Source organism: Manacus vitellinus, unplaced genomic scaffold, assembly GCF_001715985.3.
Source record: "Manacus vitellinus isolate BGI_N305 unplaced genomic scaffold, ASM171598v3 scaffold_30_pilon, whole genome shotgun sequence".
NCBI classification, from domain to species: domain Eukaryota; kingdom Metazoa; phylum Chordata; class Aves; order Passeriformes; family Pipridae; genus Manacus; species Manacus vitellinus.
In genome coordinates, this window is record NW_021940291.1 from 9,233,967 (window position 1) to 9,252,879 (window position 18,913).

Genomic DNA, 18,913 nt, shown 5'->3' on the forward strand with positions numbered 1-18,913 from the left:
TCAGCCTTTTACCTTCCGTTTATGACTGCACCTTAAACGGGATGTCAGGCACACAAACCATTCTCCCCACACGTACCCACGTGCACCACCCGCTTCGCGCAGCTTCTCAACCACCACATTTCAGCAAGCACCGCAACCCCATGGCAGAGTGAGAACATTTGGCTGACAACAGCACTGCCTTCCATGGATGTCTGATCCATACCAGGTGGCCATCTGGAGCCACTGACCACGTGGGGCCATCTGTGGCAGCGGGAGCACCTTCCTGCAGGCCCGGGCAGCAGCTGCCACAGGCTTGGTACGAACTCGGGCAGCAGAGTGGTGTCTGCTGGTAGCTGGGCCAGATAACCTTCTTCAAAGGTTGTAAAAGTGGGACATCCAGAACAAAGATCCTTCAAGGTTTGGCTACACTAAAGGCAGAATCTCAAGGCCCTCTGAAGCAAGCCTTGAAAGCTAACAGAATTTAAAATTTCAGAAAGAAGCTTAATCAAATGATTACATCAGAATTTTAGAGCCCTCTCAGTGAGTTTTCATCATCTTTGCCTTAATCCAGCCTTGATGTGACACAGCAAAAAATAAAAGCCACCAAAAGTCATCTGCTGCAATATATATTTTAATTCAAAGTGAATCTTGACAGTAATACACCATAAATTCTTATTTTGACACTCACCAAAATAGTCACCTGGAAAACCCGCTTTTTGTGACAAAGTACAGAAGGCTTGGTCACATTTAAATCACTGAGAACTAGAAAGAAATACTATCGCAAACTGTAAGAGACATTACATCCATAAAAAAATTTTCCCAGTCCTCATATTGTAATATTGCACAGTGCAATTGCTACATGGCGAACTAGTGTAGCATAGAAATCCAAAGCAAAAAAAAAAAAGCCACAAGTCTACAAATTGTTAAACAGTAACAGTTCAACCTTATTAATCAAGTCTCTATCACTGGGTGTTTCTAGAACAAGTCTTCCTACAGCTTGCAGTGTGATTTAACTTTTACTTAACACAAACCAAGTTAATTAGCAGTAAAAACAGAAAATTTAAAAATTAAACCCCCCCCAAAAAAAGTTAATACAGTAGCATATTTGACCAATAAAACACCCTGAAGTAAAGTTAAAAACCGAACACAAGAAATTCATATAAAATCTTGCAAATTAAAGTAATATGCAGATATGCAATTCCGTAGTCATGCAGTGTTTTATTTAAAAAAGGCATTTAAACGGCATAATGTATAAATGCTTCTCAGAGGATGACTTTTTTCACAGAAAAGGTCCTCGCCCTGAAAACTTTTTTTTTTTTTTTCTGCAGATGGGCCCTGGACACTTGCAGTGACAAGAGTCCGTTCTCTCAGAGTGTATTGCAGGAGGGGGGAGAAGTTACCTGGTATATTGAATTTAAGCTGTGGCAGGATCCCAAATATTTCGTTCTTTGAAATGCAGACGTTTCTAACGTTACAATACATAGAAAGAGCAGCAGATCTAATTTGGGGCGCATTTACAGCAACTCCCTCCTGCACACGACAGGATACCGTTGTGATATACAGATAATCGTGTCAATTGAACAAGCACATCAGCTTAAAACCTTAAGCACAGTAAAAAGAAAGTACAGTAAATACATCAGACCAATGATGATCCCCATGGCCCCAGAAAAAAAAAAAAAATGCAGTATTTTTTATTATTTTTTTTTTTTGTCATCGCGATACAAAACTCACGTTCTCCGTTTGCATTGGTGGTTCTTGGTGTGTCCATTGCCTGCAATGGAGGGAGCACCAAAAAAAAACAAACGTCGCTTCCCGACACAAGGGAGGGAACAGAAAACCATCTGCTGGACCACACAGCACAAGTTTGAAGTGGTAAGGTGGACGTCCAATTTGAGCATCGTCTTGGCTCCCTATATTTATGCTTTACATACGCGTTGATAAGGTTTCAAATTCATCAGGATACTCCCTAGTTTCTAATGTATACTTTATATACACACACTCGTACAAAATGCATAGAGTTGATCACTAAAAACACTGAAACTTGTGGGAAAAGTTAGGTTTCTTAATTTTCAGTGTGATTAAAAACGTACTGCTGGTATTTTCTTTTTTTCTTTGTGATCTAATACTGTTGTATTTTAGTTATTACTTAAAAAATAAATCAAATGTAGGCACATTTATTTCATTCAGACATTCATTAAATAAAACACTGCTTGTGTTAGTGGAGTAAAGAAAAAGATTACCAGTTATTAGCTTATTGTCAGAGTTAAACTCAAATGCTTTGCACTCTCATTCCAGTCAACATTGCAAGGATTGTATTCCAGATTTTGTTTTAAAAAAAGTTAAGTCAAGCCTGCAAGATGCAGCTTCTTAAGTGTCTACACAATGCCAATATGAAAACATAAAAAAATTAAGTTACATCAATACATCCACTTATATGCAGTGATGAGCTCAAAGTTAATGGAGATAAAATACTGATGCAAATAACACACCCCAAAAAAACATATGCAATCATCTTCCATCATTTACAGTATAGTAGTTACGACACTTCAAACATGAAAACAAAATAAAAATTTAAAAATTAAAAAAAAAAAAACAACAAACCAAACCCCAAACCCGGCTTCTATTTCATGTAATTAGACTTGTACAGAAATTAGAAGGCTAAGAAAGAACTAGTTAATCACCTAATTTCACAGCTATCTGAAGTGGCAATCATTATATAGCAGCTTATCTATGATACATTCAAGATAAATGATACAATTTATTACTTGCCCATAAGCTAAAACACAGCCTCAGCTTAATACCTTCTGTAAATCCCATCTCTACACTACAGTATACTTGAGGTCTATGAAAAAGTAGCTACCTTTTATAGGAAATGGATGATTAAGTCTTTGGTGCCGCAAAAGCAACTTCATTTGAACAAAACAAAACAAAACAAAAAAAAAACCAAAAAGACACGCTTCCTAAGGGAAAAAAAAAAAAATAAAATGCAAAAAGCATGTAATTTATGTCCCTGACGGAATGTATTAAATAAGCAAACACCCGCAACAGGCTAAAACAAATACTATCATGTAAAAAGACTAAAATCTCTCCCATGCATAAATGAAAGATTGCACACAAAGAACTCACATCTTTTCAAGCTTCAATAGTAAATATTCTGCTACTAGTTATTAAATACTGCATGGTTTGCTCAAGCTAAGATGAAACCACATCATGGATCAATGAGCACTTGGCTTTTCCTCTCATTAGCTAGTCAGTCATGCCTACCGCACCTCTAAACATTTTATTATATCCAATTAGACAAACACTTTTAAAATAAACTACTTAGGTCGTACTGCAGTTCCATTTACCAGTATAAAATACTGTCTTGTGTGTCACTACTCAATAGCTACTGAATCAACTTTTCTTAAGCACTACTAAAGTCTTGCCTTGAAGCTAGATCATTCTGGGGGGAAAAAAAAAAGACAGCAAAATTTGACTACAGCAAAACATGCTGCCTTCTCAGTAAGGAAAACACACCCAATACTAAAATCATACCACACAAAACCCAAAATGAGCATTACGCTATCAAAAAATCAGCAGATCTGAATTTTTTAAGTGCTGCAGTCCTCAACATTTATATATAAGTAATAACATTAACAACCTCAAATATTTAAGGCACTATGTGTGGGAACAGTTTACAATGCAGCTGAGATTATTAGGACGACAACATTTAAGAGCAATGTTTAGGCTTTTTTTCTTTGCCCATGCAAAAGACACATGCAATGTGAAGAAGAACAACAGCTCAACTTTTAGATAAGTGACTCAACATTTAAACACCAAGATACGCAATACAAACAAGTTACTCCTACACTGTACTGCTGACACATGTGCATCTGTTGCTCTAGAGTTCTGTACACTGAATGGCTTCCCAAATGTAGACGTGTCTTGCACTAGTTAGAAGGCAATTTTATAAAAAATAGCAGGAGCAAAACCAGATTTCTGCTCCCATAAGTCACCTGTCTAAAGTTACTATATAAGAAGATAACATGACCAAAGACAAGTTATACCAAATGTGCAAAACACATTAAAAGTGAGTTTGTTTTTTTTTTTTAAAGCTCAGAGTTGTTTAAATTGCACCCAAGTCTACATGATTCAAAAAAATAATTTTCCTGTTGTGCCATGGCTAATATTTAATAAATACCATGTTTCTTCTTAAATCAAACTTCTGTTATCATTGAGCTTCCTCAATATACCGTGTCTGAGTTCTCACAGAAACGGATACTGGCTGAGTTTTGTTGGGCTCAGTGGGAATCCCGTGTAAGCGGGCGACGCCGCGATGTACGAATGCGGTGGGAAAATCGGCTTGTACTGAGTCTGATGGATGGTTGGGGAAGGTAAGAGGCGAGGGTTGATGCCAACTGGGACCTGGTGGACTATACCACTGGGATGGGTGATGCTGTACGTCGGGTGCTGTAACAAAGGTCTTGAGGTACACGGCGAGGCGAGGAGGTGGGCGACGGGAGCGGCGGTGCTGAGGGGCGCCGACGACGGGTAGGGAAGGAGAGCAGGCTGTGCTCCGAGGTGGGTGCTTCCAGAGAGGTGGGCGTGCACAGTAGTGTGATTGGGGCTTCCTTGGGGGAGGGAGAAAGCGTGGCCAGCGACGCTGGCCGGGATGTAAGCCTGCTGCCTCCGGTGAGTGTAGTTCCCGTTCCACTCCTGCGGCCCAGATCCAAAGTGCTGAACCTGTCCACACACAGAGACGGGGCAGGGTCTTAACGTTTCTGAGCACAAAGGGGGGTTGAAAAATGGAATAATGCACTAAAACTAGTCAACTTAAAAATCAAGAGAAATATAGAGACGGGAATAATTAAATGCTTATATAAAAAAAAAAATAAATATTAGCTATTTCGGTAGTAGCACAGACAGGAAATCTGACAATAAGAGATGGAAAACAGAACACAAGTTATTTTAATGCTCTTGCAAAAAAATAATAATAAAAAAAAGATAAAATGCCATGCTGGGCTGTTTTAACAGAAATACCATGTATCACATGAGCAAGGTGCTTATTCCACTCAGCACTGGCTTGGCATCAATTGGAAGTGCTGCATTCAGTTTGGGCACCATAATGAGGCACAAAGAGGACAAATAGGAGAGAAATTTTAGAGGAGAGCAGAAAAAATAATAAACGGATTGAAAATATCTGAGACAACTAGGCAAACAGAAGTCTAGGGCTATGATCACAGGAAGATGTGGCAATCATTAACAGTCATAAAGAGAAAAGACTAAAAATCAATTACTCTCATTAAATGATGCAGACTTCAAACTGCACAGGGCATCTACTAAAGAAGGAAGGATCAGCATAAATTTTTGTAATGAAAATAACATTCTACACTTTCCGCCAAGAGGCCGAGGAGTTGCAGACATTGAAGAGATTAAAAATTAATACCATGCTGATCATATTAAGGTTTGCTTAGAATTAATTAAACCAGTCCTTTTGCATAATCATGCAGAAGGGGAGACTGTGTCACCCACCCAAATGTTTCTTTCAATCTACACTATTCAAGTCATTATTGCTAAATCCTCTTATCTACGTATTGCACGCTTGCATTTAGTATTTAACTTACAATATTCACAGTTATTCTGCAAGACTTACACAAACAGGTACTGCTCTTAGTTTAATGTACCTAACTAAATGTATCTAACTAAAACCTCAAGGCAGCTACAGCTCAAAATCAATTAATTAAAAGGCTTAAACTTGATGTCATGTGTCAACTTCAGTTCTCAGCCACAGCAGACATATTTATTGTGTTGTTGGGTAATGATAAAAGTAACTTTTAAGTTAGCTTTGGGTATCTTCTAACATTGGACAGAACTACATTCACAACCTCATCTCTCCCCAGTTTCGCTACCTGGCAGCAAAGGTAAGAAATGGTTGAGTTTGTTAAGCTCTCTCTCATCTCTGGATACTCAAACTACAGGCATTTTCTCCACACTACTACCAGAACAAGACTGAGATACAGCTGTAGATTTTAACTGCACACTATGAGCATTTTAGCATTTGGAGGTAGGAATAAAAATGCTAACATATTTTTCTGTTTGTCTCATGCTTTGATTTTGTGTAAACATTGACAATTTTGCCAGTGTGGCTTGTCTACTATTTCTGAAAATAAAGTCAGCTGCTTTAAGAAAATGACCAAAAGTGCAAGATACTTATGACTTGCCCACTAAGTTGAAATCCACTTTTCAAGATTTGAACACTTCTTTAATGAAGCTGCTGAAAACCTGCAATTGCCATTGACAGCAATTGAAATTGTCAGCATTCAGTACATTTCAGAAAATGTACCTTTTTAGGTGTAAGTACACATACCTGACTGAAGTTTACATGTTGCTGATGGAATGCTGATTTTTGCTGACGGTTTCCTACAACAGAAGACTGGTTTATTCTTCCCAGGACAGACCGACCCTTTCTCAGTGGCTGGCACGTAGCATCTTCCAAGATACAAATAAACAATGTTATGTTTTTGTTGTAACTTCTCTCTTCTGACAAAAGTCAGGCAAAGTTTCATTTGCTTCAACATATAGGGGAGAAACAATAATACAGTACACTAAAGTCAAAACCCAGCAGTATTTAGAAGTGTTTAATATGGATTAGCAGATACATGAATAAGTCAAAATCTTCAGATATCCAGCTATTGAATAAACACTCAAATTTCTATTCTTATCTACTGGCATAGAAAAAGACACCTGAACCAACTTACCTGTATTCACCATCTGTTCATCAAGATGTAACCTGTTTTCAAGTCTCATTGGTGGTACCACTACTGTGCAAACAGTTGATTTGGTTTCAGGATTAACTGAGGCTCTTGCTTCCTTATTTTTATTATTATTGGCTACAAAGCCATTTTCCACAAATGGGCTGTCATGTCCTGAAGAATCTGAAGTTGGGGAACCATCCACGGTATCACATCCACTTTCCTGTTCATCATCTGACATACTGTCAAAAAATAACAGTATTGCAATAAAACAAATTTATTTTTTGTACAGATACATTTTCTTAAATTAACACATAAAATTTATAGAAGTGAAACTACTCAAAGGTGGATAAAAATAATGCATATTTATTATACAAGCACATATATTCAAACTCATTCTATCCATAAATGGCAAGACTCAGAGGAAGGAAGGAACTTCTCCATAAAGACTTAGACGTGTAACCCAATTTGCACCCACTTTGTAATTTATGTTTTAAATAATTCTGTTCTTATAAACCATCCGAAATTTACTCTTTACGGTCAAATAAAAAGTTGGAGAAGATTATTTCATTTCTTCCTGAATGATAACACAAATGTCTCCTCATGGTTATTACAGTAGCAAATGAGGACAGAACACACTGATCCAATTTCCTTCTAGAAATCAGCCACATCCTGGAAAAGCCATCCCTGGGGCCCGTGAGAGTCACGATGGGACAGAGAACACTGAGGAAGCATCTGCACAGTGACAGGCAGCTCCCTCTCCTCTGCATGTCAACCACCAGCTGGCACACGAGACCTTATCTACTGAAAAATTAGGTCTCTGAAGCTCCTCCTGAGCACTGCCCGTGCCTGAGCGACAGATTCTGTTTCACAGATCCAGGTTAAGGAGACAAACGCAACCCTCTGTTTACAGCGTGGCTGGTTTGGCACCTGTGGTCTGTGAAATCCATGCTGGTCAAGTGATGCAAACTCATTTATTCAACCACTGCTTTTACCAAAGCAGCTGGAAGGGGAACAAGGTGGAGAAACCGACTCATAATAATGGCCTTTGCTAACATTTATTGAAGATTCGTGCTTGCAGCAGAAGAAGAAAGGTGGCAAATGCGAGCTGCCAGAAGCAAGACCACGGTTCAGTCAGTGGAACCAGAACCAAACACCTTTTAGGCAGCAAGAATGGAACACCCCAGGAAAGGAAACTCATTTACAATGAGGTATATTGTCAGTAGAGATATTAACCTCCTTTATTATTTATTTATTGCACAAGCAAAAGGTACATCACGGGGGCATCACTAACAACAACAAAAAAAGAAATTTAAGAAGTTTTCAATTGGGACTGTGCCAGGTTCATAGATAGATAGATAGATAGATATAGATAGATAGACATATTATATAGATAGCAAGAGACACCCTTCACTTAACAGAGCTAAAATGAATGATATGGGGTGATGAATAGGCAAGTGTAGATGCTAACAAATTTCCTGGTTCAAGGACAGGCATGAGAATTGAGAATTTCCATAAACTAGAAAAGCATGAAAATCCCAGGTTCTATTAAACATTGGTGAAATAAATGCTTAACTTAAAACATGCAAGAAACAGCAGTGAATTCACTAACACCTGAACATACGGTCAAGTCCTTTAGGGATTTTACAGCTAATGTAACGTGTCTTTATTGCATGTTGTTTAAAATAAGACAATATAAATAAAACCATTTATAAAAATTAATTTTTTTGTGAAAAGTACTTTGACACTATGAGGGGCAGCACAAAAACCTGAAGACTCAGCCAACAGAGCTAGGTAGATCTGAGTATTTTTTTTAAGCAGCATATAGTAATACTATGACAACTACTGAGCAATTAATTCTATTTCTATATTATTATTTTTAAGTTCCTAATTATATGACTTATATTAAGTCAAATGCTAACGAAACCAGAATCCAACACACTCCTCTGCTACTGATAGAAAGTTGAATTACAGAGGGGAATTTAATTACAGTTCAGTTCCTTGCAATTCAAAGAAAATACTGCAAAAGCAAGTAAGTCTTTTTAAAAACTTACCTGAAGTTTTGAATGTTTTGATATTAAAGACTATCAAAGGATTGACAACAGTCCTGACACCTCCCAGTATAACACATCTCGTTATCTAAATCTTTACTAAAATTTAACTATTTAAATGGAAATTCTTCAAATGCTTTTAAGTTATTTTCTTCTTTTACGGTCAGATATGACAAAAGCTTAAAAAACTAGGACTGGTGAAGTATAACTGGTTTAGTCCATCTGTTTAACTCTGGTAAATTTTTAACCCCTCTCTTTTTTTTCTTGAGGGGAGAGGATTGTATTTACATAAAGAGAAAGACATATATAAATCATCCATTACAAGCATCATGAAGTCAGGCTGTAGAAACTTTAAAACACATAAAACTGCCTGTGTAGACTAGCAGTTCCATCTCCTTATCAATACACACTGTGATAAAATCTTCAATTATTTTAAACAAACTTTTTTTTTCAGTAAGACCCTAATCAAATTCATTTTGCACAGTGAAACTGCTCTGAGTTTGAATCACTCTTTTCTGTATAGAAGGCTACTCTACCAAAAATAGGAAGTGAATAAAAATAAGAATAAAAATAAAAGAATTGGTCACGCTTATGGCAGTCAGGGGTTGCCTGAAAAAAATTAATTGTATCTCTAGTCACGGAATTTCTATGGGACATTGGGTGAATCATACTAAACCAAACTTGTCACCCACACCAGCAACTACATATCCCAAATATTTCTTGGTCAACAAACTCCTATCTAGGAATCTAATTGGTAGATGTGGCACAAGTAGGAACAACTGATATTTCAAGACATTAGCACCAGAAGGGCAGGGACTGAAATAAGAGGAGTAGCCACCTGCAGGTGCCCCAGCCAGAGCATCCCAAGTGACTGGGAACTTCTGATTGCCTCACAAGTCCATGTTTTATAAGTGTCATACAGATAGATGTGTTAGTGTCAAGACCTCTGTTACTAACGCCATAAAATAGTCCGGATTAACAGTGAATGGTTTTATAAATGAATGATGCACAAAAATGCAGTCTTAAGTTAGACATGAGGCAGTGAACATAAAAACATTTAAAAGCTGCTTATATGAACAGTGTTCACATAAGTGAGGCTTATGTTTGGTAGAAGAAAAAAAGGCATCAATGTCATTAAAGATTACAAGATACACAATGGGAGAACAAGAGGCTGCAGAAACTAAAGACAATCTCGTAACTTCCAATCTGTCACATTTTACTTTGGCTGACTTAAATTTGCAACCCTAGAAGATTTTTATTCTAAAGGAAGTTGCATGCAACATGTTTATATTTTCTGTGTTAACACCATTCATTCAGTACTTTGAAAACTTCCAGTGTAGCAACATAGATCTGCTAGGAATGACAAAAGAACAGTCTATGCTATGCAACTGCAGGCCAGTAAATTAATTTTTAAATAGGTCATTCAGCCTCACCAGATGGCAACATAAAAACTTCTGCATTTTTTTTACTATAAACTGAGTCTGCTGCATGCTAGGATCTTTCTTTTTATTGAAAGGATTACAACTTGTTACCTGTTGGATCTCTTGCAAGGAGATGGACTGGACTGTTCGGAGGAGCTGGTGCTCAGGGTGCTGTCGGGACTGCTGAGGGAACACACGCGGTCGATGTTCAGGGTGTTCTGGCAGGCTTCACACTCCAGGCTACCTTTACACCTGCCACACAAAAACACAAAGTCAGCCAACGTACCAGCTCTCATTCACCACTGACTTAGGTGTCCAATATTAGAAAAGGTCTCTTAAATGTAAAATAATATCCAATTCCTTGCTTCTTTTACATCCAAACCAATTTTAAACCTTTTCGGCGTTCTTTTGAAATTCTAGACTCAACAGGCATTTTTTGAAACCCACTAAATAAATAATTGTTTTACTTAATCAACACTAAAACAAGTAGATAAAAAATTTTACTACAGCAGTTCAGAGGCATGAAACCTTTGACAAAGCTGAGATTTCAAATACAAGTCCTTCCAGTTCTGAATCATTACAAGTAAAAATGAAGTCAAACATTAAACTTCTAAGCCCTGATTTAAAATGATGCATGCTCTGTGATTACAAGCAAAAATGAAGTCAAATAAACATGAAACTTCTAAGCTCTCATTTAAAATGATGCATGTTTCTGTGATGGTTCTGTGAAATAAAACCCCACTGGGGTACCATAACCAGCACCTGCTTTTCTACTCAAAGGTACACCTTTTCATACTGTTAAAGAAGTATTTTGTACCCATATATATTTTCTACATACATATGCATGTAACATCATCTACTGGATAATGGAGAAAATATTCTCTTGTGCATCCAGCACGCTGAGGTAAAAGAATGCTTTGCTCCCTAAAACTCAAAAAGGGTCTTAGAGAGTTTTTATACCCTTTTTATATCTACTAGTATATCTACTACAATGATAACATTGATTATGCAAAGCCAGAAGACTAATCTTCAACAAATAAATAGGGTATGACATTATTAAGAAAAAAAAGTATGCTGGACCTAAAAGTACTATGGTTTGAAAATGCTTAATGCACATGGATTAACAAGGTAGAGTTTTGACAGTGTTGTTCTCCCTCAAATAATATAGGGCTGCAGAGCTAACCTCTTCCTGAAATTTGATTTAAAAAGCATTATTTGTCTTTTTTTAAACTCAGATCCATTAAACGCAGCAGCTGCGCTAAGGCAGCTATATTTAAGCAAACCCTGTAAAAGAAATAAAACCAAATAATAAAAACAATACAAATAAGCACTGGTTCTTACTCCCTCAGTGAATGTGTTCGTCCTATGTCATCCTCATCTGTGTCACTGCTGATGGTGATCACGCTGACGGCGGGGCTGGGGGAGCCGGATATGAACAGAGCCTGGCGCTGGGTGGTTCGGAGAGATGGATCAGGATCCAGCCTGACCGAGGCTTCACAGCAGGTACCCTCCTGTCCTTCTGAGTTAAGATTGTCCTGTGCTTCTATACAACTTATTCTCTTCACAGCCTTCAGGTTAAGTATCTTTGGAGATATAAAGGCTGAATTTTGGATGTTGGTGTTTTGTAACGCGTTGCTCCTGTAAAGAAAATATACCATTCACATTTAGTGAATCTCTACCAGCAGAGCTGAAAACTGTACTATTTTCAACAAAACAAAAGCAAACAATGTAGGTTAAACAACCAATTTTCTAAAGAAAAACACAGAAAAGTAAACACAGTCATAAATACTTGGCATAGGTGATTTCAGATATTAGCAAGAAAGATCCAAACTATGTAATACCTAAGACTGAAATCTATGACATTGAATGCAGTATACTGAAAATCTCATTTTCTCATAAGGGAAACAAAGAAACAAAAATTCCCATTCAGGTGAAAAACAAGCAAATAAATCCTGGCCAGATTTTCTGCAAAGATTCTCCCTGAAAACCGAAGCTGGTGGCCTCCAGAAGAACTCCTTCCTTAATACAGGAATGCTGACATTGTCCCTGTAACACGTGCTTTCCCCTTTATTGAGCATCCCACACCTTTGCCAATACTTTGCATGGAAGTGGGGCATATTTTCTTCAGCAAGCAGCTGAAGCATTTTTGGCTACCAGTGAAAGAAAGACTGTTGTTAAGATGACTGCAAGGCAAACTGCAACCCTGTACAGTGTGTCTTTATTTTCAGTTCACTAAACATGATATATCCTCATGCACATAAACTTAGGAATATCCCACTAGAGCTACCTCAATATATTCTTATACCTCCCCAAAGCCTGTAAAGACAACTTTCTATCATGAGAAGCACATACTAACAAAAAGGAACTAAAACATCTTACCACAAGTAAGTATTTTTCCACCTACTCTATTACCAAAATAACATTGAAAACTTACAGCAGAAAGGACACATTTTCCCAAAAGACTGTTTAAGGGCAAATGTCTCCAACAAACATGCCACTTTTACAGGTTATTCCCCTGACCACAAAACAGCAACAACAGGTACACTGCCTTGGAGTGTCAGAAATATTCTACCAACCTGTTCTGACACAGTTTGTTCCTCTTGGTAGCTGCAGGCTGAGGCCAGACAACGTGTGCAATGCCCACACTAATTGGCTGAGGGGCAGACAAGGTTATCTGATGTGTTAAAAGAGGCTGTGGTATCACTGAGTTGTAATGAGTGCCCTGGGTAATCATCTTCCTGAGGAAAAGGAAAGGCAGTTTTATATTGCAAGTCATTTGCATCAGCACCCATAGTTCTTGGTAAATCAAAGCCATTAAGGTGTTGCACAAAAATACAGGGACTTACCCCCAGTCTCCAAGCCTCTGTGGGCCAGCCACAGGATCAGAGGCCAGAGATGTTGCAGGAGCTGCCACTGGTGCCACCTGCTGCCATGCAGGAACCAGGATTTGCTGAGTCTGATTCGACCACGTCTGTTGTGAAGCAGAGAAGATTTTTATGACGCAGGGAACGACTGAACTTACATTCACTGCTTGTAGTTCAGCACAGAAGGGGGACCACAACAGAACTCTACATTTAAAAACATTTACTAACTAATAATAAAATAAGTAAGATTTTTTTCCTTTAGAGTGAGCCAACCTGAGAAAGGATTCCTGCTCGAATCTGTAGTGGCTGAATTGCGTGGGCTTGGGTCACCAATGGAACTGCATTATCCACCCTCAGGGAAAAACTGGTGGGTTTGCTGTGGTTTGTAGGAATTCCTATCAGGGAGAAAAACACATACCCAAGCTTTAAGCAAACACCAGTCTTGCATATATTTTCTGAGCAAAACGCAAACGCAGAGGAAAATTTTAAAACATTTCACGATTTTTTTTTTATATGTTTATGATCTAATTCCATCATTTAGACTTTCAAGCCAAACAAATCAACACCTAAAAGATTTTTGTGCCATAACTTATTTGCACAAATATTTGATGCTGTAATTTCCAGAAAGAACTGCCAATAGCTACTATTTGGAAAGAGCCTACTAGAAAGAGGAATGACTTTGGCAGAAAGTTCTGCAAAGCTAAGCATTTACTCTTTATCACAAGCTACATTAAAATATTTCAAAGGAAGCAGAAAAAAGTAAGCAGAACTGAATTTCAAAGCTTCTCACAACTGACTTCTGCACATCTCATGCTCTGTACTTCCAGTAGGGTGAAACCCATTCCTCTTAGCTTTTATAGCTGACAATGCCACATGTATAATGCCCCTCTTTGCTACCCTCTCTTTTGTGGGAAACAATGTAAAATTTTCTGTGTATCTCATCAAATATTTGCAGTAGAATCCATAATCCTATTCCTCCTTTCATCAAAATAATGCAAACCATAGCACTGTTAGAATATTACCAAAAGAGCATAATTCAAAAAAGATGCATCTCATGCCCTGTATAGATTTCATTATTGTCACAATAAGAGACATATAGCAATGCTGAAATGTTTACTACTTATAACATTTGTTTACACAATAATGTCAAACTAAAACGAAAGAGAAATTTTTCTCAATAGATACTGCAACAGAAGAACTATGGTAGAAGACAATACTGGCTGAGAAAAGATATACCTGATCTCATCTTCTAACTGCACTTCATGCCTTGTGCTTCAGTTAAAGATTAAGCAATGAGTGTTCAGAGGTAACTACTAAAGAACTACTAAACTAAAGTTTAAAAGTGTTCTGGTTGGGGTTTTTTTTATTCTTTACCATAAAAGATGAAAGAAAATCTTCATCTGATGTAATTCTCATGTCATAACACAATACTAAGTTATAACCATGCACTTCAAAGCTTTTAATTTTGAAATGCAGCTGACTGATTTTTTTTCCCCACAGCCATCTAGAAGAGCAACATCTTAGCTCTGACAGAATTAGCAAGTTTTAGCACTTCAGATATTCCACAGAGCAGCCAAGCTGGGAAACACTGAAGCAGTGCCAGATACCATTAATACCCCCTTTTCATCCGTGCCAACAACTCAACTCAGCACCTCTGTGATGAAAACAATATATTCCCTTCATTTCAGCTGTAGCAGAATTTAAATTTGGAAATCTATCATCATATTAAGAACATGGAATTTAAATTTGGAAATTTATCATCATGTTGAGAGTATGGAATTTAGAATATGGAAATTTGTCATCATATTAAGAGTACAGTATACAGATCACAGATAAAGTATTTGCCTGTACTGTCTCCTTTTCTATAAATCATTTCAGGGTTTTTTAATTGTGAAGTGTGTGATTGTGTAAAGAGTATATACAATTTAAATAATTAACAGCTCAGAAGGAAATCTGTATGAAGCAGCTATACATTTACCTCATATAGCCTCTGCCCAGTGAATACTCAGACCTTTCATGAGTTTCTGGAACCCAAGGTAGATGCAGCTGTCACAAATAACATTACTGATAAAATCTGCTGGATCTGTCTCTATCTACAGAGATTAAGACTTCCTGGGGTCTAAGTTTAGGTTAAATATTTTTGGTTTGGTTTTTTTCAGAGTGAGTCCAGTATGATTTCTGAAACTTATTTAAAATGCAGAGGGAGAACTAAGGAGAAGTTGGAAGGTTATTCTTAAAAAAATCTACTTCCTATAAACTCCATAATTTCAAGACTGGATCTCAACATGAGGCTGAACATCACCAAGACAAACAAACTGCATCTTTGGAGATGAAGACTATAATCAAAGTTAATAAGCAAACAATATAAACCACATCTCCCTTTCCATAAATGATCACTACTAGGATAAGACACTGATATTCCCTTCATCTTTCTTGTTTCCCCTCAAATTTTATTTCAGAATACATTCCTCTCTTCAGCTTTCACACTTTGTTCCTCTATTTTAGCCAAGATATGAATTTACATGTGTGTCTGTGGTATATGAAGATGGGCTCTGAATAGCTTAAATCATTTTCTGCAGGTGCTGATTTGCTGTTTCTTTCAGAAAGGTGCAGTGTATCTGCATCTGACTCACATGCTAATTTTTTAATGACAAAATTAAGTTCTTTTAAATATAAACATTAATTGGATATAATGGAAAACTCAACTATTGCTAACAGACAGACAGTAACACTCTTATTTTAGGAACTGTGAATATTACAGATAAACATACCTTGAATAGCTGGAGGACATATAATCAATGCCTGTTGGAAAACATCACTGCAACCAAACTGAGCAGTTCCTGCCTGCAGTGGTATCCCTTGGTGCAAAACTGAATGGGCAGATGCAGTTAATGCCTATGGGAACAGATTCAATACAGGCAACATTATTATAACATTAAATCTAAATATCTCACACACTTGTCCCGCCACTTTATATAACAAACAACTAAAATAACTTATAAAAAAATTAAAATTTCAAATACATTTTACAGGAAGCCATTCTATTTGGCCACTGGAGGGCATCATAATACAGCACTGGCTATCCCAGTTTGCACCTTAATTTGAAACGTGCTGAATTCTAAATGGTTTGTTTAAGGAAACATTAATGAAAAACAAAAGACAGAAGATTTTGTCACTTAACAGATGTAATTTTTAAAATTATTAAATTAATTAGAAAAACTGCATTAACTGAACTTATAATTAAAAAAATTAAACGAAAAATTAAAAAAAAACCAACCAAAACCACAAAATATTGTTTTTACCTGACTTCTTACTGGACCAATTTTGGTAAAGCTCGCAGTCAGGTTGGCTGCAGTGCCTGAGGCAACTGATCTCATAAGTGATGTTTTATTGCGATTGCTTAAGTCATATAGATTTGATCTGCATTTGCAAATATCCATGATATGGAAACAGGACTTCACTCTATCAAAACCAGAAAATAAGTTGCTTTAATCACAAATTTCATGTCGTTAAATGTACAAAACAATTCCCCAGAACAAGGTAAAAAAAAAAAAAATTAGTTCAAAGCCCACGTTTTCCAGTTTCACAGAACGGCATCATACACGGAAGCAGAAAAAAAGAAACACTGCTGTTACTATGGTCACATCAAGCCTTTGTAATGCCTATTTTAAAATCAAGAAAAATACTGCTATTTCCTACTCCTTCCATCTAACACCATTTTCTAACAGCTGTGTACAAATGGGAAGGACAGTAATCTAAATAGATGGAAAGTTCGCTCTTTCAGTGGAATGCTTGCACCTTAGGAAATCCACAACTCCAGAACTGCAAGAAAACTTTCAATATATTCCACATTAATCAATACATAAAGGAAAGTACCAAGATGTTAACCTCAAGAGGAAATGCCTATCCTAGCTTTCAATGACTGATTGGAACTAAGGCTCTTCATAACTCCAAAAATCAAGCCCAAGTTTCTGCAGTGTTGGAATTTTAACAACCATGTATAAAACCAACTGTTCTAACTGTTACTTTTCAGAAGGAAAAAAAACCCACATAGTTATTCAACCAGTTTCCTTGACCCAGTAGGTGTATCTAATACTGCAAGCACTCGAAAGAATTCTCTAAAACATTACAAAAATCATGAAAGGGTTTTTTTCTCTCTAATAGCCGAAGAAACAGCAGTACCATGCAAACGAATTGCAACAACAGAGATTCCTGTGTTACATACTGGTTGCTATGAGGGAAATCAAGGAGGTGCTTCATGGTAACAAAAGAATGGTTCAGGGTCTCAGCTGGAGTGATTCTTAAATCAGCATCGATAAGCAACATTTTCTTCAACAGACTGACGAATTCCCTCCTATCTGCCTTCTCTGCCAACAGGTCACTTCCTTCCAAATCCATCACCATGTTCACCTGGCATGGAACACAACAGTCAGATACAAGATATGCATATTATTTTACCTCTTTCTGTTACTGCTTTCTGCTATAAAATACTAATATTCAGCCTTTTGTTAGCTTATCCCAAAACAACTGGCTTGGAATTGGTGATTTTTTTCTTCACTCTCCCCAACTAAAAACTCCTGAAGGCTTTATTCCCATCTGGGACTTGGAATTTAAGGAATAAGATTTGGAATAAAGATCTGTATATGGTCTAACTCAAACTACAGAGGTAATCTTCAAAAAACAATATCAAGCATGTATTAATGCCAACATTGCAACCAAATTTGATTCTTTTTTCAGGATATGAAAGACAATGAAAATATTGACTTGAGAGTTATAAAGCCAAGGAAAAGTGAAAAAACAGTTGTTTTTAATAAAAAAATTTTAAATATTATACTGGGAAATATATTGTTAAGATAAAAGAATGATACTGGAAATTATAGAATTAAGACAGCAGGTTCCATATGCATTCTTTGTTTTACCCATAATGGCAGATAAGGTAGAAGAGAAACTATACATCATACATAAAATTAAATGGTCCACAAGGAAAAGTAACATTGTTTAACAAAGGCAATGACAAAGGAAGATCTTTATTAAAAGCCCAAAGGGCTGACATAGCCAGACATTTTCCTCAGAGCAGCAGAGAAGAACAGATATGACTAGAGATATAATAAATAATATTCTAAAGGGCATTTCTTTCAAAACTAATAAAATGTTTTAAAATCAGCATTCATTCCGACACGTTCCTTTCACAAAGGAAGACAGCTTTGATACTCACATGCACTATATCATCCAAACTGTTGAAAATATACTTTCTGGCCTCTTTAGACTTCATACCTGTTTCTGCCTCATGTTCTTCCAATGTCTAAAAAAAAAAAAAAAAAAAAAAGAGAGTTGAGTTTAGAAGTTGTCAATAAAAAAAAAGTCACAACTACAAAGGAACTTAATCTGTTTACTGACCTTAAAAACACTATTGTTTTTTCCAAATAATTAGTATTTTAATTGAATAAATATAAATACAGTGCTTTTCTGGCTACTTTCATTCTCTAAATCGAAAGACAAAGACTACTACATTTTACATCTGACAGATCACAGTACTGGATTACAATATAGTCTGTAAATCATGCAGGAAATGCTGAAAGCCTAGCAAAGAGTTGTTTAATGAAAGTGCCTCATGTGCTTATATTTTTATATAGCACAGGTTTTCTATTACTTGTATTCTACCAATTTCCTCAAACTCAGACCTTTAACTTCAAACAGCAGCAACATCATATCACTTAAAAAAAGAAAAGAGAAAACAAAGAAGTTGAACAGAGGTTGCCTGGTTTTTATTTTTTTGTTTGTTTTTATACTTTTATTCTTCCACTTATATAACAGCTGGTATAAACATTTTAAATATTGAAGTATGAAACAAACAAATTCTAGAGAAT

At 36.7% G+C, this 18,913-nt stretch overlaps 1 protein-coding gene across 1 annotated transcript in view; it reads right to left on the reverse strand.

The window, feature by feature from the left end:
• Nucleotides 1–589: 589 nt before the first annotated feature.
• HIPK3 (homeodomain interacting protein kinase 3) overlaps nt 590–18,913 on the reverse strand; it is a 57,274-nt gene continuing 38,950 nt past the window's right edge. The window contains exons 4-15 of the mRNA XM_029961023.1: nt 18,262–18,348; nt 17,272–17,456; nt 16,349–16,508; nt 15,818–15,941; nt 13,320–13,441; nt 13,029–13,153; nt 12,759–12,920; nt 11,524–11,820; nt 10,294–10,434; nt 6,717–6,952; nt 6,326–6,447; nt 590–4,701 (exon numbers count right to left, since the gene is read on the reverse strand). Coding sequence (XP_029816883.1) covers nt 4,225–4,701; nt 6,326–6,447; nt 6,717–6,952; nt 10,294–10,434; nt 11,524–11,820; nt 12,759–12,920; nt 13,029–13,153; nt 13,320–13,441; nt 15,818–15,941; nt 16,349–16,508; nt 17,272–17,456; nt 18,262–18,348 — 2,238 coding nt within the window. The 3' untranslated portion in view covers nt 590–4,224. The remainder of the gene's footprint in view (nt 4,702–6,325; nt 6,448–6,716; nt 6,953–10,293; nt 10,435–11,523; nt 11,821–12,758; nt 12,921–13,028; nt 13,154–13,319; nt 13,442–15,817; nt 15,942–16,348; nt 16,509–17,271; nt 17,457–18,261; nt 18,349–18,913) is intronic.